The sequence below is a fragment of the Solanum dulcamara genome, chromosome 10, assembly GCF_947179165.1.
Source record: "Solanum dulcamara chromosome 10, daSolDulc1.2, whole genome shotgun sequence".
NCBI classification, from domain to species: Eukaryota; Viridiplantae; Streptophyta; class Magnoliopsida; order Solanales; family Solanaceae; genus Solanum; species Solanum dulcamara.
The window spans coordinates 67,658,210-67,680,856 of NC_077246.1; the positions used below are offsets into that span (position 1 = coordinate 67,658,210).

At 34.6% G+C, this 22,647-nt stretch overlaps 2 protein-coding genes and 1 pseudogene across 3 annotated transcripts; 2 read left to right on the plus strand and 1 right to left on the minus strand.

The window, feature by feature from the left end:
• Nucleotides 1–1,799: 1,799 nt before the first annotated feature.
• On the plus strand, nt 1,800–11,151 carry LOC129870676 (plant UBX domain-containing protein 7). Of its 2 annotated transcripts, XM_055945518.1 has the most exons (11): nt 1,800–1,898; nt 1,971–2,079; nt 3,961–4,085; nt 4,191–4,304; nt 4,632–4,827; nt 7,421–7,498; nt 7,621–7,689; nt 9,227–9,370; nt 9,494–9,629; nt 10,122–10,384; nt 10,752–11,151. In XM_055945518.1, the coding sequence occupies exons 2-11, from the start codon at nt 1,978–1,980 to the stop codon at nt 10,914–10,916; spliced, it is 1,392 nt and encodes a 463-aa protein (XP_055801493.1). In that variant the 5' UTR covers nt 1,800–1,898; nt 1,971–1,977; the 3' UTR covers nt 10,917–11,151. The 2 variants fall into 2 exon arrangements, with proteins under 2 accessions (XP_055801493.1, XP_055801492.1); XM_055945517.1 differs by having other exon boundaries at nt 1,810–2,079.
• Nucleotides 11,152–12,160: 1,009 nt separating this feature from the next.
• On the minus strand, nt 12,161–18,389 carry LOC129871052 (outer envelope pore protein 37, chloroplastic). Its single transcript, XM_055945917.1, has 6 exons — nt 17,818–18,389; nt 15,728–15,817; nt 15,116–15,298; nt 14,207–14,301; nt 13,568–13,688; nt 12,161–12,499 (listed from the first exon to the last, which is right to left on the minus strand). Exons 1-6 carry the CDS (start codon nt 18,217–18,219, stop codon nt 12,368–12,370), a joined length of 1,023 nt encoding a protein of 340 aa, XP_055801892.1. The 5' UTR covers nt 18,220–18,389; the 3' UTR covers nt 12,161–12,367.
• A 671-nt stretch (nt 18,390–19,060) lies between these two features.
• Nucleotides 19,061–21,545, plus strand: LOC129870860 (uncharacterized; annotated as a pseudogene).
• The last annotated feature ends 1,102 nt before the right edge of the window (nt 21,546–22,647 follow it).

Genomic DNA, 22,647 nt, shown 5'->3' on the forward strand with positions numbered 1-22,647 from the left:
GTCTCCATTAAATATTTAATTATACATATATTCGTTAGATTAGATGTAAACAGTGGAATGTTTTTTTTACTATAAATACCAAGAAAGTCATATCAAATCCTAAAACACGAAATACAAAAGACTACATTTAGGGGTGTTCAAAATCAAACCGTAATCAATAAGCCAATCACAAAATTGGCTTACTAGCTTATTGGTATTGAGTTGTCGAATAAACGATTGGGGAATGAATAATTTTTTTATAATTAACGGCTTATTGGTGTGGAGGCGGATTATTCAATTTTCTTATCGGGTAAACAACCGTTAATCTGTTAAGACTATCATACCTACACTTTTATTTTAGGTATATTAGCTTCATTTAATATTTTACCATAATATATAAGAGTAATCATATATTTTTCCTTTGTTTATCGTAACTCCAAAAGGCAAAAGCCGTAAAATCAGAAAAACTTATTTACTTTTCTATAATTATATAATTTGCCTTCAAGAATAGAGAGCAAGTCAACAAACTCAAAAAAATACTAAAGTTTTAAAAAGGTAAAGACGTAAAGAAGTCCCTACTCATTGCATTTAAAATAGTGAAAATAAGTCATCTTTTTTATAAGTTGCGTTCATTGAAAAAAATATACCATAAAAATTAATTAGAGGTTAATCGATACACTGCCTGATAACCGTTTGATAATTGCTAATCCATTAACAAACTAACTGATATCTTATAAGTTAGCTAGCGAATTAATAAATTTAAAAATCGATATTCAATAGGCCAAACCGTTAAATAAAATTATCTGTCCAATCCACCGATAAGCAACCCTAACTACACTAGTTGCACCAAAAATTACACCAAACTATAAAAATAAATATAAAATAGCAGAAACTACAAAATCATACCTCTAATTTCTAAATATGAGTTCCCACTAATTTTCTTTCATTTCATAGTTCCCGTCTAATCTAACAAATAAGAATTCGATAAATATTTAAACTACCAAACCAATTCATTACATACTTAAACATACACACTCACAATAGGCATTCCAGTATTTATATATATCACGAGCGATACAAAAATATATTAAATAATCTCTTTCAATAATCAAGAAATAAGAGATCTTTTTTTTACGGAAAATGGTAAAAAATGTCTTTAAATTATGTAAAATAAATAAAAATGTCATTTATTTATAGTTTGGTTAAAAAATATCTCTATTATTGCTAAATGGGTTAAAATCCCTTTTTCGAATAAATATTTTATTTCTTTTCTTTTTAAACGTAGTTTGTTCCTAATAAAAAGACCCCTTTAAAGAATAAGGACATTTTTGATCTATTAAGTAATAATAAAGATATTTTTGGACAAAAATATTGACGATAATGACCTTTTTGGACCAGATTATAAACGAAATACATTTCTATTTATTTGACATAGTTTAAAAATATTTTAAACCATTTTTTAAATCTTTTTTATTATCTCAAACTAGAAGGAAACTTTTGGAATAATACATAAATATGTACTCTTAAATTGGATTCAGCTAACAACTATGATATATAATTTTAGTAGTGCACAGATAGACACTTTAATTTTTTGAAACTTAAAAAAATAGACATATTTGTGTTACATGATAATTTTGTGTCATACACGATTTTCTATGTGTATTGTGCCACGTAAGATATGTATGACTACTTATTTAATTTTATATAAGTTAAAGTACCTACTTATATATATTTAAAATTAGAGATAAAAAAATCAAATTAACAATCATATTTATTGCAGCGAAAACTTTTTGTAATTAAAGCAAAACCAAGTATATGTATATGTAAAACTATAAACTATAAAATGATGATAGTATTTCCTTTTTCTGAGCCGCAGGAAACGAACAGATCGGAGTGTTGCTGAAGAAATCTGCATAAGGGTAAAATTTTTTCACAATTAGGGTTTCTGTTTTTCTCTTTCTAAATAGTTGCCGCCGGAAAATTGAATACAGAGAAGCCATGGACGACGTAATGTCGGCGTCGGACCAGCAGATGTTAGTTTCTTCTTTCCTCGAAATCGCCGTTGGTCAAACCGCCGATACTGCCCGACAATTCCTCCAGGTTTCAAAATTTTCAATTTCTAGACTTGCTTTAATATAACAATGCATGTGTTTTGCTGTATATGGTTATTGATTGTAGCAGATCCGGTATTTAACTCTCAGGCTATGGCTGTGGACTAGTGTGCGATTTGAACTTTTTTATTTTTACTATATTTGAAGTCCAAGTTGAAGGTTTTGGGTTCTAATTGCTTTAGGAGAGTTAAAGTTGTATGTTTTCAGCATTATCGTGCTGAGATATAGAATTAATCAATTTGAGCTATAGTTTTTGTTCTTTGAGTTCTTTTAATTCAAAGATTCGAGCTTTATAAAGAGGAATTTATTTATAAAAAGAAGATTCGAGCTTTGTGAAAGACAATGTTGGTTATATATGGCTTTGGAGTGACACCATTATAGCTCTATGGCCCAGAAAATTAGCTTAAAATTGGTTGAAGTTGGATCAGATATTGTTTTATTTTGTTCTTGACCTGCAAGTTTATGATATGTTTTTAGTTTGAATTAGATTATGGCTTCAGGCTCGTAGAAAGAAAAGAACAGAGTTAATAGTTTGAATGTATACAAATTTGAAATTTGGAATAATAATCAATGATCATATTATTTAAAATAGCAATGGAATCGATAAAGCTAGCACCTTTGGGCTAAGTTGCGCGGACTCTTCATTTTTGCTGCCGCACCCACGAGACAGGTGTGGGTGCGGGATACGTGTGGGATTCGGTTAACCCACATCAGATACTTTAACCAATAGTCCATGGACAAATTTGGGGGAAAATTGAGATTTTGATAAAAGATAAAATAGATTTAAGACATGAGTTATGACATACTTTTAATAGTATAATCCTTTTGTCTCTTTTTTAGCTTTTCCTCTTCGTTGCTTCATGTTTCAAGCCGAACAGAGACATGCTAAATATTCAAGCGATTGTGTTCCGACTTTTGGTAGATAGTAGCAATGATCTATAGGGAGAGTTGGTGGAAAGTCTTGAATGACTTTCTTTTTCTTTTCTAAGGGGAAGAATATCTTATCTTTATAACTATATTTTTATAATATTGAATATTTTTAGTCGAATACCCGCACCTGTATCCATACTTGGATTCGTATGCCCGAATCTTAAAATTTAGATTTTTCCGATTCCGACTCTCGGATTTGCATCCGTCTCGGACACCCGCACCCGAGTCTGAGCAGCTTAGCCTTTGGGGCACTAGTCAAGGATGTGTATGTAGTCGTGGTGCATGCGGCCTTCAGGACATAACCATTATGATAAATTGAAAAATTAGCACCTTTGGGGCCTAGTATGTTATGATAATAAAGAAACGTGGTCTTCTTTTATTCGGAAAGTCTTGTGATAGTATGCCCAATTATATGTTCTATCTGTTTCTTGTTTCTAATACATGAGATGATGTCAATCTTGTGGAAGTTTTATGAATTTAGGGGTTTCTTTTTGTTTGGCACATGTTCAACTTTTAGGAAAGGAGGTGGATGAGAGTTGGTACATTAGATTTCATACTTTTTTGAGCTGTTATAACAATTGAGCTCTTCCCTTTGTCGGATCTTCTGATTCTATAGCACACAAGTTAATTTCGTCAAGCTTTGCCGGCAACTTATTTTGTGATCTTTTAGTTGTTGGGTATGGAGATATATCTATTTTGTGTATTGGTAATAACACGAGTCCATGGGTGAAAAAGTAAGCAGATAATGAAATGCCGAGTAGGTACTGATGGCATTGAACCTTTCCTTGATTTTGGCTCTTGTTGCATCTTGTTTTCATCTGGGGCCTATGCTGAATTGAGTCATGATGCAATCGAAATTGGCGATTTTTCACCATTTTTGGTAAACTTTTAGGGCCTAGTTTCTTAATGGCGGTGATTGCAAAATTTTCTGCACTTGCAGGCAACAAGCTGGAAGCTTGATGAAGCAATTCAGCTTTTCTACATCGGAAATGAGGGTGGGGCAGCAGCATCTTTTAATTCTCCACAATTGGGAAATGATGCACTTCTTGGTGATCCGAGCTTGAGGTATTTTGAATATAGATACCCTATGATCTTTCTATTTTAGTTATTCTTTTGTCCTTTTTATTTACTCTTTGTATTTTTGCAATTTTTTCCTTGCTTATGATCCAGTGGATCTGTGAATGACTCGGCAGACAACAACTTGGTAAAAGGCGATGGAGATGATGTACGTCCACCTTTACCTGTAAAAAGGGAAGCTCTTTATGACAATGCGGTACTATATGGGTATGCTGTTCAACTTTTCATGCTTCTAAATCTCTACTCTTTTTTTTTTTTTTTTTTACATTCTCCTGTTTTACCGGGAGCGGTTTGGGGTCTTTCTTGCCATCTCTTGCAATATCTGGAGTGTGAGTCCATGCTGTAGTTGTACATGCATTTAGATATTGGAAACTGTGAATTGACTGTCTTAACAAAGAATACTTATGGTCGTGTGCATTGCTAATCTGTACTATTTTGCTGTTTCATTTTCTAATTTTTTTTTCTGAAGGATGTTTCCTCCCCTTTCATTTGTACCTTTTTTTTTTGTTTAATTGATTTTTGTGTGTGCTTTAGTTCTTCGGGAATGGGAGGTTCATCACGTGAACCTCGTCTAGTCGTTCCCTTCCGCAACTTTGAGGAGGAAATGAAGCATCCGGGAGTCTGGGAGGCAGAGAAACGTTCTACTTCTACAGCAGATACTGCTCAAGACAATCTTGCTTCTTTGTATCGTCCTCCTTTTGCCTTGATGTACCACGGGTCTTTTGAGAAGGTAAGTGGACCTTATCAATGAAAGATTTGTTCTCAGTTTCTTGCTTCAGTAAATAGTTCATTTGTTTCTGTGGTGATTTTTCTCGCTATTGTTTCTCTTGCAAGGATTTCTCTGGGTTTATACATCTGAAATTTATGTGGGGTGTGTTCTGGCAGTTGTTAAGTAGACAGGTGGAAAATTTATATGTTACCCAAAGAATCTATAATGTTGCATTTCAAAACTCAAAACTAACTAGTAACAGAAGTTTCACAACTTGTGATGATGTTGGTTACATGTGTTCCTTTGATCATGTTAGAGGGATAACAATGTAAATTGAGATGTTGTTGGGTTTGGCTTTCGGAGATGTTAGATATCAAATTTTCTTCTTATTATGCTTCTAGCATTGCTTCTTTACTTCTTATTTTATCCTGGTTATCGTATTCTCTTACTAGTAACTAGTTAAGTGTAGGTGCTTTGGATGTGTGTATCGCGTTAATTAATAATAAGTGTGGATAAAAAGAACAAATTTATTGTGTGTATGTTATATTATTAAGTACAAAACTTTTTCAAAATATCGTAAAATTTTTAAGATAAAAAATGACCTTAAAGGAACATGATAGCTGGAATCTTAGTATTTCAGTTGACTATCTGAACTTTCACCATGTTGGCGAGGGTTCGATTTCCCATCTCCTCCCTTTTTTTTACCTTTCCCTGTCCCCCCCCCCCCCCCCCCCCCCTCTTTTTTTTTAAATGATAACTCACCATCACACTAACAATTAAGGAGAAAAAAAAACTAAAAATTACCTTTTAACTTTATTATTTGTCTCTACCTTCAATGTTTATTCACATCTTCTTTTTTTTATAACCTCCTCCATAAAATCCCTCTCTTCTTCATTAAAGAATAGCCCCTCTCCAATAAAATATAGCCCTCCTTCCTTATTTTTCATATCTCTTGTTTTCCTTTTAATTTTTTTTAATTATTTCTTGTCAAGGTCTAAATACATAGTTTTGTACAGTGTATTTATATTCTTGCACATTGTTATAAAAAAAGTTTAACAGACTTTTCAAGAATCATGATTTGAGCTAGCAAGCTTATATTCAATGTTAATTTGGCCCTTATTTCTTCTAAATTTGGAAGGGAAAGTGCAAATCTTTGACAGAAAGTCTTAACCCAAAAACAATTACATGAACTACTTCCTACAATCAATTTGCAGTACAAAATTGAAAGATTCCAAGAATTGTGACATGCTCAAGATACAATTGATCACAATTGAACTGCTCAACATAATTAAAGACACTACAAGCAGTTTCATTAACAACCAAAATTAGAGATTTGTGTGTATAAGAAGAGCTTCGAGAGAGAAATCAGAGACCTGGGTCTCTTCATTTGCAGATGAGAGAATGAAAGACTTGGGGTAGAAATATCTATTATTTCATTTATTTTTTAATTAGGTGAGAAAATAATATTATTTTAAGTTTACATGGATTGACACATCAGATTAAAATCTTATTTGGACAGAGCGTGTATACCGCTACTGAAGTTAGATATATCAAGGGGGGTAAATAGTTTTAATTATCCTTGTTTGAGGGGGGTAATTAAGACTCCTCATTGTATAGGTGTGCATTTAATAATGTGTGTCAAGTTTAGTTTTTTTTAACTATTATAATTATATATAGATAAAATTTTAATGATTTTAAAGAGATTTATTTAAGGTAAAATTTTAATGATTCTGAAGTTCTAAATTTTAGGAATTTCTACATAATTCAAATAAGGAGAAATTTAGTAAGAAATTTTTTAGTTGTTTTTAATTTCAAAATATCAAGAAAATATTAAATTACAATCTTGTCTATTGTAGAGTCTTTTAATGAAGGGCAAAAAGTTCAATCAACATTTCTAAGTATTTCATACTTTTAATATAATATAGATAGGCTATCATGGGGTCTATGCATTCCTCTCTTTTGTTCTTTTTTTTTTGGTTGGTTAAAGAGTGTTTGCATTATTATAATTACTTATCAAAAAAAGAAGTGTGTTTGCATTAATAACTAAAAAGCACCACCATGTACAACAAATATACTAAAGTAGGAAGTCTTACAAAAACAAGTGACTTTCTATAAACAGCAGCCTACTATCTGTACAAAAGGGGATATTTTGAAGCTTCAAAATTCGAGAAAGTAGGATACTGTTAGGGTAAGTAGGAAGTCTTACAAAAACAAGTGACTTTCTGGAAACAGCAGCCTACTATCTGTACGAATGGGGATATTTTGAAGTGCCAAAAGTCAAAAAAGTAGGATACTGTTAGGATTTATGAAATGGGGTGATTTGTTCTTTCTAAAAAGAAAAACTTAGTTGAACAGCAATCTTTATTAATGTTCTGGAGGGCTGTACTAGTTTTACTGCATTGAATTGATTCTTAATCCATCTGTCTTATGCTCATCAAACTGGTTGTTTTAAACTGTGGAAAGGAACAATCTTGCGTGTCAATGGTTGCCATCTCTTGTTTTAACCTTTTGCGTCGTACATTATTATATTTTCGCCAAGGGAGGACATTACTACTTTGCTGTGTTCCTTTGTTGGATATTGTTACACTGAAATCTGAATCATATGTAATTACAGGCGAAAGATGCTGCTAGAGCGCAAAATAAATGGCTCTTGGTGAATATGCAATCCACGCGAGAATTCAGCTCACATATGGTATATCTCATGACATCTCCCCCTCTAAACAAAGATATTGGGAACATAGTGGCTGATTCAATAGAATCTTCTCCTTTTTATGTTTGTGACTCACTTTTGGTTTGTGTAACATGCTTTTGAAGCTTAACCGAGACACTTGGGCTAATGAGGCTGTTGCTCAGACTATCAAAAGTAACTTCATCTTCTGGCAGGTTGGCGCTCTTTCTTTCTTTTAAACCACTCCCCCTGTTTCAATTTGTTTGTCTGGTTTTGACTTGGCATGGAGTTAAGAAAGTAAAAAAGTCTTTTTAATCTTATAGTCTTAAATTAAAGATATGTAGAATGTGTGAAAATGTCCTTTAATCTTGTGGTCTTAAATGTGCCATGTGGAAAGTTAGAACTAAAGAGTTGCCAAAAATGGAAAGAGGCATTCTTTTTGAAATGTACGAAAAAGGAAAGTAAGACAAACAAATTGAAACAGAGGGAGTGGTTTGGTAGTCAGAATTGCATGCAGTTTTACCAGTGTGCCTTATCTTTTATTTGTTTTACATTAATCTAGGACTTGTTTATGGCACTGACCTTTTGACAATGTTGCCGTTATGTCTAACTTAGTACATTTGCTAGATATTCTCTAGAGGTCACTAGAGTTGTTAGAACTTCTTGTGCTGAAGTCTGTTAGAAATTTGGCTCTGTATGTTGTCATGTTAGACGACATCAATTGAATCTTTGGTTTTGAAAGAAAGAAAAAGCACAAGAGACTATGGTTGTGTTCGGTATGAAGGAAAATGGTTTCCATGGAAAATTTTGAGCAACCGAACACACCTTATATACATACTTTTCCACATGCAATGCTAATGTGCCTGACTAAAGTGCCAGGTTTTGTGGTATTACTATCCTCTCTTAGTTTGAAATACATGAGCTTCTTTAGCCTTGAGCTTGGACAGGGGAAGGAAGCAGGGAAAAATATGGTTCCACACTCGCTCAAAGGAGCAGATGGCATGCAGTCCTTACACTTCTGAAGGTGCCTGGGTAAATGGTTGGAATAGATTGAGGACACAATCCCAAATACATTTTTGACAACTTTGACGCCATAGCTAGCAGCTAGAAATATGAAGACCAATCGGTATATAAGTTTGATGTTAGTCTGGCTTCCAAGTGAAACCGTAATGGACTAGCCTACATGGTAAGATATAAGAGTTAAAAGTTCTTGAGAGAACTTGGAAACAGTTATTAGTGTAACTTTTAACTAACAGACTAGCCTCTTTGGATAAATTTAAAAAGTGCTTATAAGCACTTGGTTTTAAGCTAAAATGATAAAAATAAGCCAAAAGCTAAAAGCCAATCCAAACAGGCTCTAAATGGACCTATAAACTGTTCCATTGAGAGTGAAAAGTTTCTATTTATATATCCATGCTGAACATCTGGCCTGTAGAATCTGTGTCACAATCTTGGGTTTGTACTTGCAAGAGCTTATGGAGAAGACACAAATGATAAAGCAGGCAGTCTCCTTTTTTCTACTTGGGGTGATGTTCTGAAGGGGATACTAAGTTACTGTCATTTTACTGGAAGTCCCCAAAGGGCTACATTACTCCTGTCATCTTATTGGCTGCATGATCCTGAAAGTAGTTGCTTGATTACTTCTGTGTTTTCCCTTCTTTTTTTTTTTTAAATTGGAGTTGGAATAGGTAAAACTCTGAAAAATGTCTTTTCTTATTTCACCCACTGGTCGGTTTGCTTGTTTGCATGCAGGTGTATGATGATACTGAGGAGGGCAGCAAAGTTTGCACATACTACAAGTTAGATTCTATGCCTGTCGTATTGGTAATTGATCCTATAACAGGTCAGAAGATGCGTTCCTGGCGTGGAATGGTTCAGCCAGAAACTTTGCTAGAGGTTTGTAGTTGTTCCTTTACCTTGTTCTATTTGCCTACACAAGTTGTAGGAGTTGAGTAACTTTTTGTGTTTATAGCAATCTAATACAACTGAGGGGAACGGGTATATTGTATTCTGATGCAGGATCTCCTATCCTTCATGGATGCTAGCCCCTCAGAATATCATGTTAATCTATCTCATAAACGACTCAGAGAAACTCCTCAAGCACCTCGTCAAGCTCAACCTCAACCACAGCCTCAGCCTCAGCCTCAGCCTCAGGGTAAGTTTCTGTTTTTCTGATGCTGTTTAGTCGGGTTATACAAAGAAAAAGGTTTCAGTATTTTTGGAAGAGCTATATATTGCAAAGGCAAAGTGAAACTTTTCGGTGAGGTGACACTCACCACTACAAACATACCGAGTGTAGTTTCACAAAGGTGGGGTCTACAAGTTCATAATATGGCCTCGAAACACTGTAAAGAGATCACTACATTTTTTGAAGTCTCTATGTCATTCATCTTGATTTAAACCTTATCATGCAATGGAGTTGCATCTGCAGACCACCTCAGCCTAATTCATGAATGCAAAGTGTATATAGCTTACCTTGATATAGATTAAGGAGTTACTTGTCTTGACCAGTAACCACATTGGACATATCTCAAGTTGATAACCGCAACCTCCACCCAATAAAAAATAGAAATGAATTGAAATATAAATAGGCAGATGCCTACTCAATCCAGATGGAATCTCATTTATAACGCTTTGTTTTGTGCAGATGAAATTGGAGAAGAGGATGAAGAACTACAACGAGCATTGGAAGCCTCTATGGAAGGAATAGAAGATCCTGGTTCAGTTGCCTCTAAAGAGACTAATGAAGCCAGTGATGATGTAAAAGAGGAGCACTTGATAAAGAAGCCTTCTTATCCTCCTTTACCTGAAGAACCCAAGGTTGACAGGAACCTCCTCTGCAGAGTTGCAATTCGCTTTCCTGATGGACGCAGGCTTCAAAGAAATTTCTTACGAACTGACTCAATTAAGGTAACTCTAATTTTCCTTGTTTTCTAGAACTGATGCCTCTCAAGTTTGGCTTGTGGTTTATTCTGATTTGATCTCTTAACTTATCGGCTTTGTGCATATAGAGAAATAAATTTCTTTTCAATTAGTTCAGCATATGATATTTACATTTAACAGGAGTTGAATCTCCCAAGCTCACGAGGATACGGCGTCTTAGTTAGATTTAGTATTTATCCATGTAATACAAGAAAACTAAACTTCATCTGATAAAAAGCATGATACTCTTTAATAATGTAGTGATTTCCTTGTTCTTTTGACACTATTTGTATACCAAAGATTATTTGAAGTCTCTTGGAATGCAGTTGACTTATGCTGTCTTTTCTCTTTTCAGCTGTTATGGTCCTTTTGTTCTACTCAGTTTGAGGAAGCTGAGACAAGGCCATTCAAATTCACGCAAGCTATTCCAGGCGCATCAAAGTTTTTGGAGTACGATAACAACATAACATTTGAGGAATCCGGTCTTGCCAATTCTATTATTTCATTCACTTGGGAGTGAATGATGGATTTTATTTGTGGTTACTCAGCAAGGATGTCGATGCAAAGAGGGCTTGTTCCTACTGCTCGGGTGCTTTCTGCATTATCTACTTATTTAAGAAAAGAGAAAAAAAAGTTGTTTTCTGCCTTTCCTTTTTGCTGTTATTTTTCTTTCAAATATAGTATCTTGGCTTTGAAGTTGTATAAGATGGTATTAAGTTTGTACATTTTACTAAACATGTACATAATTATGATTAGTTCTTGGTGTCTTCTAGTCTTTACGTCTTGTCAATTTGGTTATCTTGACCATATGATGCTAATGTTTGTTTAGGCTGCTGCGTATTGCTTTGTTCGTGATAACTACAACAGGCTCTTTTGGCACCCTACAATAAGTGATTTTATCCCTTGTAAAAAGAAACTGATTCTTGAATCCCAAAAAAAACAGCAAATCCAATTTATCGCAATCAATTAGTTAACATGTTAGTATTCTGAAATATGGGAAAATGCTTGTAAAACTATCTGCCCTCAACTTCTCTTGTCTTAAAATACTGTTTTATGAATAGTAGTCGGAGAAGTACTAGAAGATTGCACAAAATGAGCTTTAAGGGGTTGTTTTGTACAAGGGACAGGATAATAATTTTGGGATAATATATTGGATTATTTTCTTATGTTTGGTTAGGGGCATTAGTTAGTCACATAATTATAATTATTATTGGTGGGGTAATTGATCCCATGAGATCTTCCAATCATGGAATAACTTTTAAAATTGTTTATTCCATTCCTCTACCAAACAACCCCTAGAGGCTGCGATTTGTACCTTTTAAGAAGAGTATCACACAAAAATTGGCTTGAATTGTCACAATAAAACACCCCTCTCACGTTAAGTTACTAGATGTTATTTTCTTGTTCCTTTTTTGGAGCTCCATTGGTGGTTTCACTTTCATGAGGAAAATAGAAGTTTTTTCTTCTTGCACGTTCTCTGACTTGTGAATGGAAGAAAACATAAAAAGGAACACTTCAATCCTATTCAAGTGCCTTTAAGAGGTTAAAATGACCAATTTTAGCAATGATAATCCAAATTTATCAAGAATAGAGGATAGTGTTGTGCACTTTTGAAACTAGAACAGAAGACAATATCAGAACATTTTATGACTGACCAAGTTAAGAAGCTTGAAACACAGGCTCAAATTTGTCCCTGAGGTGGCGGGACGAAAAAACATAATAGAAAATTTACCAAAATCTCACCAATTGAAGGATCAGGGTTAATTGAGTGCAACACGATTGATTTAAAAGTAGTTGTTAAGCTTCAACTAGCATATATGAAAGTAACAACATAAATGAATTTGGTAGGAAGGTTCAGAATTTGCGACTGATAAAGACTTTTAGGCATGAAACATCCATATTTGCACTGTAAAACAACTATCTTGATACAGCAGGGTAAGAGAGAGTGGGGTCTTAGTATGTCATCATAGTTCATATATCCCACCTCTTCTTCGCGCGGAACATCAAAGCTGAAGATGAAATGTCATCTTGAGGCACTTGAAGCATAAATTGTACTTTCATCTTCATGGGAGCTGTCTTTGCTTTTCCACTTTCCTCTCCAACCTAAACAAACAGAAGAACATGATACGAAAATCCATGTTGTAGACTTCGATTTCAAAGAAAATGATGCAGGAGTTGACACGGTCATTATAACATCAGAGCTTCATAGTTTTTTCCTTTTTGATTAGTTACATATTGGAATAATAATATCAATCATTAGATAAATAAGCATCTGTATCCTTTTCTTTATTTCCTGTCATCAGGATAAATATGTCCAATGGATGAAATCGTATCTAGGATCTTGATTATAAGCTAAAGTATTCAGTATCTTGACAAATGTGCAGCGGCCAGAGTAAGTTAAAAAAAATAAAAATAGAAAGAATTGGTTATATGGTTCCATACAACAAGATGAAACCAAAAAGAATTACATGAGACAAAAATCTCATAAAGTAGAAAAACATTTAGCATATGAGTGTGTGATCTGCATATCATTGACAAATCAATGAAGCAAAAATTTTGAACGCTAGTATCTGCATGTAGTTCTCACATTTTACTCAGCCAGAAAGGATCCTCCAGCCATCCATTTTTTCTCTCTTTCCAAGCCATGTGTTTAATGAAAAATTACTAAGTTGTCAGGAATATTGTGGTAGTTAAAATTGGTAATTATTAACCTAAGCTGTAATACCTGTTAATTGATTGGCAGCACCCACTGCAATAATCTTACTGGGCAGTAAGAATCTGAGACATTCTCGAGAACTGATTGGATACAAAGGTGTACACCTCATCCGAAGAAGGTTGATTCTTTTACTGTGGGTTTTGTTTGCATAGAGGAGAAAGAAACCTTCTTATTTGATTGTTTCTACCTTTAATTATTGACATAGTGTTCAGGCTAGTTTCCCTCTAGACATTAAGAACAAAAACTTACTAAAAAGGGCAAGTAAGACTACAATTTTTTCAAAAAGAAATAATTTGAAGAAATGAAAGGAACATGTCAAAGCCATCAACATACTTTTTTGATAAGGGCTATCAATGAACTTGAAGACTACACCAAAGCAAATTGAAGCAGCAAAGAAATTAAAGCTCAAAAAGGAATTTGTTCCCATTTGTGAAAGGGTTGCCAACAGAACTTACCCATAGAGATGCCCACCCAAGTCGCACTTCCGAATCATAACCCGCTTTAAACTTGAAGTCTTTTCCGATATTGTGTTTATAGACTGTGCTCCAGTAGTTTGTGTCCAAATTATACCAGTAGCTGTGACCCCAGAATAAAAGATATCAATAGAAGAGCACCCATTTAATCCCAAAATTTTTCTAAACATGAATTAGCAGTTAAAAGAATCAAGTTCATGAATACAAAACTTATGGACATCGATGGTAAATGTTGTCTATCCATGAATTTCATAAAGGAGCTAATATATTCAACGATCTGCAGTTGTAATCATGAGAGGAACTTTTGAACCGGGAGCTATATTTCCATATTAACAAAAACAGTATTATTATTTCGATACGACGCTGTCATGGGTCAGGCGGTATAAAAGCAGCTCCCACCCTTTTGGTATATTCAGGAAAAGAAAGGTTCATTATCCAAACTCCGGAAGCATAATTTCACTATACAATTTTTAATAAAACAGTGACATCTAACATATGGTACATTGTTTTTGTAAGCAAGCAAAATGTACTAATGTTAGATTTGCTATGCTATGCGTAGGAAAATCATAATCTACCTAACAAACATTGAGGCCAAATGGAGATAGAGAATGGGGACATCACCTCAACTTGTCTGAAGGACCGAATCGACGCTTGAAGGCAAATGACACTGCATTTGAAGGCAAGGAAATGCTAGGAATAAATGTCATTTGCTCATCCTGAAACATACGAATGGTTAACTCCAAATAGAGATTCAAATGAAGAGAGAAACTTCCAACCATATAAATTATGGAATCAGATGCTGCAGGTCTTTAAGATAATCAATTTTGGTGTGCATTTTAGATAGACGGAGACAGAAGCACTGAGGGGATCAATCGAATCAAAATGAATGTGCAGATCTATTCAAAGATAATGCAAAGGAAAAAGTCTCAGAAAAAGACATAACTAAAACACTTAATGTGATTTACAGCATAAGTTTCAGCAACAAATATTGTTATTTTAGAAACCATCAATTTCTACCACAGGTTATCGATTTAAAGAGGGGAAAAACAGATAAGCAGCTATGATAATCCAAAAGATCGCTTTGCCACTCTAGGCATTTGTTATAATTCTCTTTTCACCTATTATATAGTTCTGTTTTTTTTTCTTTTTCTTTTTCTTTTAAGTTACTAATACTAAAAAGGGAATCACAGTAAAGTAAAAAATGAAACAAATCCTTCACAAACCACTAAAACATAATGCAAATTTAGTCTTGTCACATGTTGATTTACTAAATTTGCTTTACATGTTCAGCCTCAGAAGGATGCTTCTTGTGCTCTCCTTTCAAGAGTAATAGACCACCTTGTGTGTATCTAAGAGAGAGAGAGAGAGAGCATTTAGTCTGGTGTACGACTAAATACAAAATGGTATAAAACAGTGACCAACCGCTTAAGAGCCAAGAAAGAACTCAAGAAAAGCATAAAGGACTGGACATCTGCAATCCAATACAAGTTGGGTCAAAACAAAATGAACAACTAGTGAAAAAGAAACTACCTTAAAGCAGTATCTCAGATCCAAAGCTTCATCCTTGTATTTTGCAGTACAAACTCCATTCAGGAGCTGGCCTTTGAGGATTCCATTCACTGATAGTATTCTCTTTGCTTGCTCCTCCTCCTCCTCCTCCTCTTTCTCCTCTAGTGAAACTTCACCTAGAGGAAATCTGAGGGTTGCTCTAGGCTGCAGCAGGATGATTAAAGAATGAATGAGAAAAAAATGTTAGATAAAGCACAGATAGATAGAGCCACACTCAGATGCCATGCCACAGTATTCGTCAAACACAAGATACTAACAGCATTCTGAAAACCTAAGCTTTCTCCTCACTGTCCCAGCAGGAGGGCAAGATTTTATTGTATAGCACAACTGCACAACAATATACAATGCTATATCTATCAGTAATCAGGGCCAATCAATATGTTCAGACAAGAGCTTAAGAAGCCGCAAGTACTGTAAGCTCAGTATTACATTCCCTGTAATTTCTCAAAGGTAAACCAGGAACCATAGTCAATATTATCAACCTGCAGAATGTTGATAATATCTTCAACAGTAATTTTTCTCAAAGATAACCTCGAATCCGAATGGATACTGTACATATAAATTCGGTCATACCTTGCCAATTACCGGAACAGCAGAAGACAACTCAAACTTGTAAGCTGGACCTGCCAGATCAGCTACCATTGACAGTTCTCCTTGTTGCGACTAGTATGACCAAAAGAAGTGAGAGTGAGAAGTGGTATAGTGCACATAAAGCATGAAAACAGAAACAATCATATCACACACTAGATAGGAATACGGAGACTAAAGCAACACAAAGGAGTCAAAGTGTCACATGAATTTCTAGAAAACTAGAGTTTAATAATGATCCTGCAACATTGATGGACAATAAACTGGCCAATAATTTCAGCACAAGTTAGGTTCACAACAGGATGGCACACAAAAGATAGGAAAGAAAGCATGTGCATCTTTATAAGTGCCAAGTTATCCAGACTCCGTATTGTCTACTTCCTCCACCCCATTTTGTATGATGGTGTTTGACTGGATTAGGAGTTCAGGTTATAACAACAGCAACAACATACCCAGTGTAATCCCACATAGTGGGGTCTGGGAAGGGTAGAGTGTATGTAGACCTTACCTCTGCCTCATAGGTGAGGTAAAGAGGTTGTTTCCGATAGACTCTCGGCTCAAGACAAAACCGTTTTAGAAAAAGATGTAATGGAAGTACAAGAGACAATAGAAAATAACAAAAACAATAGATAGTTGCAGAACAGTACTACAACAATAATTCTATAATCAAACTATACAAAACAACGGGTAGTAAGGGCATCAAGCCAATACACTCCTACTTACTCATATAGATGTACTCCTACCTACTCACATTCCACCCTAATTTGTATCCTCCACACCTTCCTAAATTATAATGTGGAGTTGCACAAGAAAATAAGATAATTAAGATACAAAGTTTCTATACTGTTTAAAACCTGCACCAGATGAGAAATGTGAATAGCATGACACAATGCAGAATTGGTTTGAATGGGTCCTTTCGTAGTGCAAGTGGGGGATTTTGGGTTAGTCTCCCGCCTCACATTCATACACAAATCGAGAAGCCGAAACTGATGTACTCCGTCTATCCCCCTTTTTTTTTAATCAAGAAATCTGTCAGGAACCAACCTTTAGGGCCAACTGCAGCTTTCTATTATCAGGGATAATGGGCCGCCCCTCTACCCATCTCCACTATATACTCAACTTAGTTCGCTTAACACAGGGCTTGAACTTGTGACCGAGTGACACTACTACTGTTTGAGGAGTCATGTTTTCTTTTACTTTGATTTTTTGAAACATTCCTAAATATAATCATAATAAATTATGACTTACACTACTTCTTAGGTGATTTTCAAATATGTATCTTAAATTTCAAATGTATTAAACAATCGATATAGCATTAACCTGAAATAGAGCTGTTTCATTGTATTTTAAATTTCAAAAAATTGGGAAGGGATATCTAAATTCACATGAAACTAGGTAGTTTGACCTCTGAATATAGATGATGATATCTACATAGATGGAGCTTATACATACTGAAGTATGAAATACCACATGTGGATATATATAGACACACCAATCTGCCGTTATCAGAACACCATCATTCATTTGGAACAGAGACAGTGTAAAATTATACAAATAAAGGTCAAACTGCACTGAATACAAAATTACATACCCAAATATAAATACCCCTACAGTAACCAGAACAAGTGTGTTACATAAAGCAGTAAAGTTCACACCTTCACATCATGTGCAGCATTAAAATGCAAACCAGAAACCAATTAAGGAGCATCAATATATTTAAGATTTGATGAGGCAAGCAATGTACTCTTTGATTAGGATTTATTAAGCAAAAGGGCAAAGCATCTCGCATTTTCAAACAATGTTCAGCTATAAAATCATGGATTAGCTTTTTCGTTTCAAAGAATGTAACTTACATTTCAAAAATAATAAGAATCCGTATTCAATTCATACAGTAATTAGAAATTTAAACCTCATACTCTAAAACCCATCATTCTTTTCTTTATCAAATAAAGAGACAAATATAAATTAACCAAATAAAGATCAAGCTGCATAGAATTCAAAACTCCATAATCAAAATATAAACATCATTACTGAGTACCCACAAAAAATATACATAAATCAGTATAATTTCACACCTTTACTTCATGAACAGCCTTAAACTGCAAACCAGGAGCCACATCAAACGAAGCATTGACAAGAGCATTCTTCTCTTCAATATCATAATGAAGTGACAAATACTTCGAAGTTAACGTCAATTGAGGATCCGATAGCTCACCCTTACCATTATTCTGAAACGAAAACTTCAACTTCGCCAAACTATCCAACACTTTGCATGAAATTCTGTGGAAGAACACAGAGCTATCACTGTCAAACTCTGTCGTCACTCTTATCTTCGGCCGTTGCCGGAACCATACCGATGGACCAAATCCGGCACCGGTAGTCGCCGGCGGTGATTCCGGTGGGGTTGAGGGCGGTGCTGCGACAATTAAGGAGTTAGGGTTTGATTGGGATTTCAATTCCAATTTGGATTCTGCCATTAGAAATTGAAAAAATTGTGCTTTGTATGAGAGAGTAGAGTAGACTTGTTTTTAGGCGGAAATGTATATGAAGATTTTTAATTATATTTATCCTTTGTTTGAGGAGAAATTAAAGCTCTTTTTGTTTCATATATTGTATTATTATATTATAATGTAATATATTATATTAGATGATTAGTACAATGTTGTATTTGGTGCATCGCCAAATAGGGACATTAGATCACACACTTGGGGTATTGGGTATCGCTTTTGCAACTAGTTTGTCGACTTTGCATTAGTCACAATTGCGTAGACCCAATCACTTTGGGTTTCACATCTCAAAACAGTTTTTAGCGGCAACATTCATATTAACAAAGTGTTAAAAGTTTATTTTTTTTATTAATATTAGTTAATTATTATTTTCAATGTCATTACAAATCATGTTGACGATAAATCATATGATAAAGAAAAAAATATATATTATTAATATAGTTTGACCAAGAGAGCTACATATTATAAAACTACTATTGAAAAAACATTAACATGTTAGGAGAAAATCATCCCTAAACAAAACTCTCAAAATGATTATATTGTGGATCCTATTGTGTTCTTGGGTATGAGAAGAGAGTCGTCAATTTATAGAGTTCTAAATTTTTCCTCTAAAAAAAGAATAACGAAATATGAAAGATAATTATATCTCTCTTTCATAAAAAAATAAATTTTGATAATACTTTTAACTTTCATCGAAAAGTAAAACTATGGTAAGAAAATTAGGGCAAAACCCAAGGGTAATTGTAAACATTTCATTTATATATATATAGTCATCTAGGTTCAAGTAATTATCCAAGTATAAAACAATTTATTGAACCAGAAGTGATCATAAGTTCCCTCAAAGTTAATCAGCAACAGAGATATGGGAGGTAGTATCACATATTCTCCTCTAAAAAAAATATATTAGTGGCTAACATAAATCCGTCTCCAAATAGGATTTGCAACAGATTATGTTGTTTAGCTACAAAATTTGTCTGTCTTTAAATCCTGTTTTTATCTGTAGTAGTAGAGATGCATCACCAACACGTTACTTGTTGAAGATTGAATCATTTTCATTGCTCTCAGAAAATGGTATTTCTAAGAAAGAATCACATGAGTTTGAATCCGGTGGCTTCAATTGGTACTTGCTCATCATTTTTTGTCTTTATTTTTGTTAGTTGTTTTTAAAGACATTAGACAGGAAGAGGTAGGCCGAAGAAGTGCTAGCGAGAGATAATTAGACATGACATAACACAACTTCACTGAAGATATGATGTTAGATAGGAGGATATAACATGTTAGGGTAGACGGGTAGAAAGTATTTAAGGGTTGTCTTGCTCTCCTTATTTGGCAGATAGTATTAGTATTATTCTCTTAGTTCCTTGTTCTTCGATTATTGCTACTATGTGTTGTTTCTTATGCTTTGTTTATCTCATTATTCTGCTATGTATGGTCTGTTACGTACGCGTTTCTCCATTATTTTCTATGCTTTATTCTACCTCTGTATTGTTTTTTTTAAAACTGCCTTGTTATATGTTACTTGAGACAAGGGTCTTTCGAAAATAACTTCTCTATCTCCACGAGGTAGGGGTAAAGTCTGGATACACTCTGCCCTTCCCAGACCCATCTTGTGGGAATTAATACACTGGGCTCTCACAATTGAATAACTATTGTTTTTGACATAATGAAACTAATATACTAGTGTTAAAGTACTTGATACAAATCCTTCAAATTAAGTGAAAGCTAAGAATACATCACAGTTAAATCCTGTGTAATATATTGCCATTAGTAGTATTATATTGACTTCTTGACAATTTGTCAAGAAGGGAGAGTGATTTCGAAGGGAGTCTTGTGGATACTCGAAAGGCAGGCTTTCTAAGCTCAAAGAACTGCTGCTTTTTTTTCTCTTATTTGGGTTTTCGGTTAGAGGTCTGCAAAGCTGGACATGTTGCTCATTGATTAGAATTGTCAAGTATAGAAATATTCCCTTGGCTATAGACTTGTTTCTTTTATTGAAAAAGATAGTTTAAAATTTCATGAACATGTGATAGGAAAATGATCATTTCATCCTGATGGAGATGAAGATGGAGATGGAGAAGGCCATATATCTATATACTTGGCCGTTATTACGCCAAATTACCTACATGCTGTTTGGGAAGTGAATGCCTCATTTAGCTTCTTGATATTTGATCAAATTAATGACAACTATACTGTAATGAGAGGTATACTACTCTTTTTTCCACTCTCTGTCATTATTTTCCTCTTGACGTATGATTACTTGTACATCTTTTCTGATCCAATTCTAGGACTACATTTGTTTTGATGCAGGAATGGAGAGGCGTTTTCGCTATATCAAGACTGAATGGGGTTTCTCGAAATCTATCTCTCATGAAACATTCAAAGATCCCTCTAATGGTTACCTTGTTGATGACAAATGTATCTTTGGAGTTGATGTATATGTCGTCAAGAACCAGGGAATAGGTAAATGTCTGTCCTTAATGAATGGAACCAAGCCTTATAAGAACAAATGGAAGATTACAGAGTTCACAAAATTGAAGAAAAAAGTGTACTATTCTGAAGAGTTTACTGTTGATGGTTATAAATGGTATATAGTTCATGCCTTGAACTTACTTGTCCACTAAACTTACTTTAAACTGTAACTTTATGGGTACTTGATGCGTTTGGAATATGCAGGGAACTTTTGTTATATCCTACAGGTGATAACAGACAAAATGGTCAGAACATCTCCGTCTTTCTTGTATCGATTGATGTTTTAGGATTTGATCGCCAAAAAAGACTCGGAGGCAAAATTTAGCATTTCTGTCAAAAACCAGATTAGTGGTGAACATCACAAGAAGAGTGGTACTTTCTCTTATTCCTTTTTCTCAATGAGTCTATGATCTGCTGAAATGTTTTTTATATATCGTAAACAACCTCTGTGTACTTTCAGTCTGATGTTTTCGAATAATTTGGCATTGTTCTCTTACAGATGGTATAGAATGGTATTCAGCTGCTGCATCCTCATGGGGCTGTTCACCATTTATAGCATGTTGTGAATTCAATGATCCTAAAAAGGGCTTTCTTATTGAAGACTGTTGCGTTGTGGAAGCTGATGTTTCTATAGTTGGTGGTGTTAATTGTTTAACTTAATCTTATGGGTTGTAACTTTAATTGGCCAGAATTCTTGAACTATGTTCTTTAATTTTGCTTGAAACATTTCTCTGTTTCCTTTGGCTGTGACAGAATTGGGATCTTGCCATTTAAACTATGATCATTTTACTGGTGCCATTAATTGATTTTGTCATGCCATGTTTCAATTCTCTTTGTTAATTTCTTGTTTGCAATACTAGTTTGTACTCTTTTTTGACCTAGAACTTCTTATGGACTCGTTGAGAATGATTCTGCTGTAGTTCATGGCTTTTTGGTCCTGTTCGTTCAGTGGTTACGAAATCGTCTTTTCATGTCAAAGACACGAATTCGATTCTCGTAAAGGATAGGTACTCATTCCCAAATGCTTTCCGTTAGTGTTCATTGTTGAGTGATGGCTCAAGACAAGATCATCACTTCTCTCAGTAATGGACTTCCTTTACTTAGTAACCTTAGCCTTAGATGTCTTTTCATAGATTCTCGAACCTCCGATGGACATAATGTCCATGTATGCACTTTAACTTGTGTAAGCTATGTGTGGGGTAAAATATACTACAAGTAAGGCTACCTATGAGTTCAGCTAAAATGTTATGGATGATGTTCTCCTAGTTTTATACGGATTTTAGTAAAAAAAAAATTAAAAAAAAGTTTGGACTTGACTGTCCATAAAATGTTGACTTTTTCCGATTAAAGAAGAAAGGGAATAATCAAAGGAAATTCCCAAATAAGATAGAATCACTTCTACCGGGAGCTTTTGTTGAAGTAGGGTGGTAGGGAAGATGCAATAGTTGGAAACAAGCGGAACTGGAATTCTCACTTGAAATAAAATATTAAAAAAGAGAAGTTTTCCATGTTGAGAGAGATCTGATTTTGCTACTCAAATTTCATCTGCACCCCTCGTGTGTCCTCTTCATGAAAAGAGAAATTAGTCTACGACTAGCAATTTATCTTCACCATTGAGTATCCTTTAGTGTGAGCATGAAGCATATAGAGTTGACATGCTGACAACCGTCTTTCTTCGAAATTTTCTGAAAGGGTCGATCCTCTCGTCCCGTTTGGCTATTATATTAAGTGTTGACGTATGCCCTTGCACAATGGCTAGCTCCCAAACCGTACGTGAGCTGTCTCATAAGGCTCTTCCTTCCGTGAAATTATTTTCTGCTTCGGCCTAGTCGTCTGTGTTTCTTTTGAGAAGGCTGTTCAAGGGTAAGGTCATTGTGTTCTGATTTCTCTCGCATTATATTCCAGGTACAATTCATAAACATCCACTTT

What these genes read in the sequence shown, in the direction of transcription:
- LOC129870676 (XM_055945518.1), top strand. Translation starts at nt 1,978, where the DNA reads ATGGACGACGTAATGTCGGCGTCGGACCAGCAGATGTTAGTTTCTTCT. An exon ending in ACCACGGGTCTTTTGAGAAG is followed by an intron (nt 4,828 to 7,420) that starts GTAAGTGGACCT and finishes ATGTAATTACAG; the next exon opens with GCGAAAGATGCTGCTAGAGC. An exon ending in GCCTCAGCCTCAGCCTCAGG is followed by an intron (nt 9,630 to 10,121) that starts GTAAGTTTCTGT and finishes TGTTTTGTGCAG; the next exon opens with ATGAAATTGGAGAAGAGGAT.
- LOC129871052 (XM_055945917.1), bottom strand. Translation starts at nt 18,219, where the DNA reads ATGGCAGAATCCAAATTGGAATTGAAATCCCAATCAAACCCTAACTCC. An exon ending in AGGCTGTTCATGAAGTAAAG is followed by an intron (nt 15,818 to 17,817) that starts GTGTGAAATTAT and finishes TGGTCATACTAG; the next exon opens with TCGCAACAAGGAGAACTGTC. An exon ending in TTGGGTGGGCATCTCTATGG is followed by an intron (nt 12,500 to 13,567) that starts GTAAGTTCTGTT and finishes CTGTTTGTTTAG; the next exon opens with GTTGGAGAGGAAAGTGGAAA.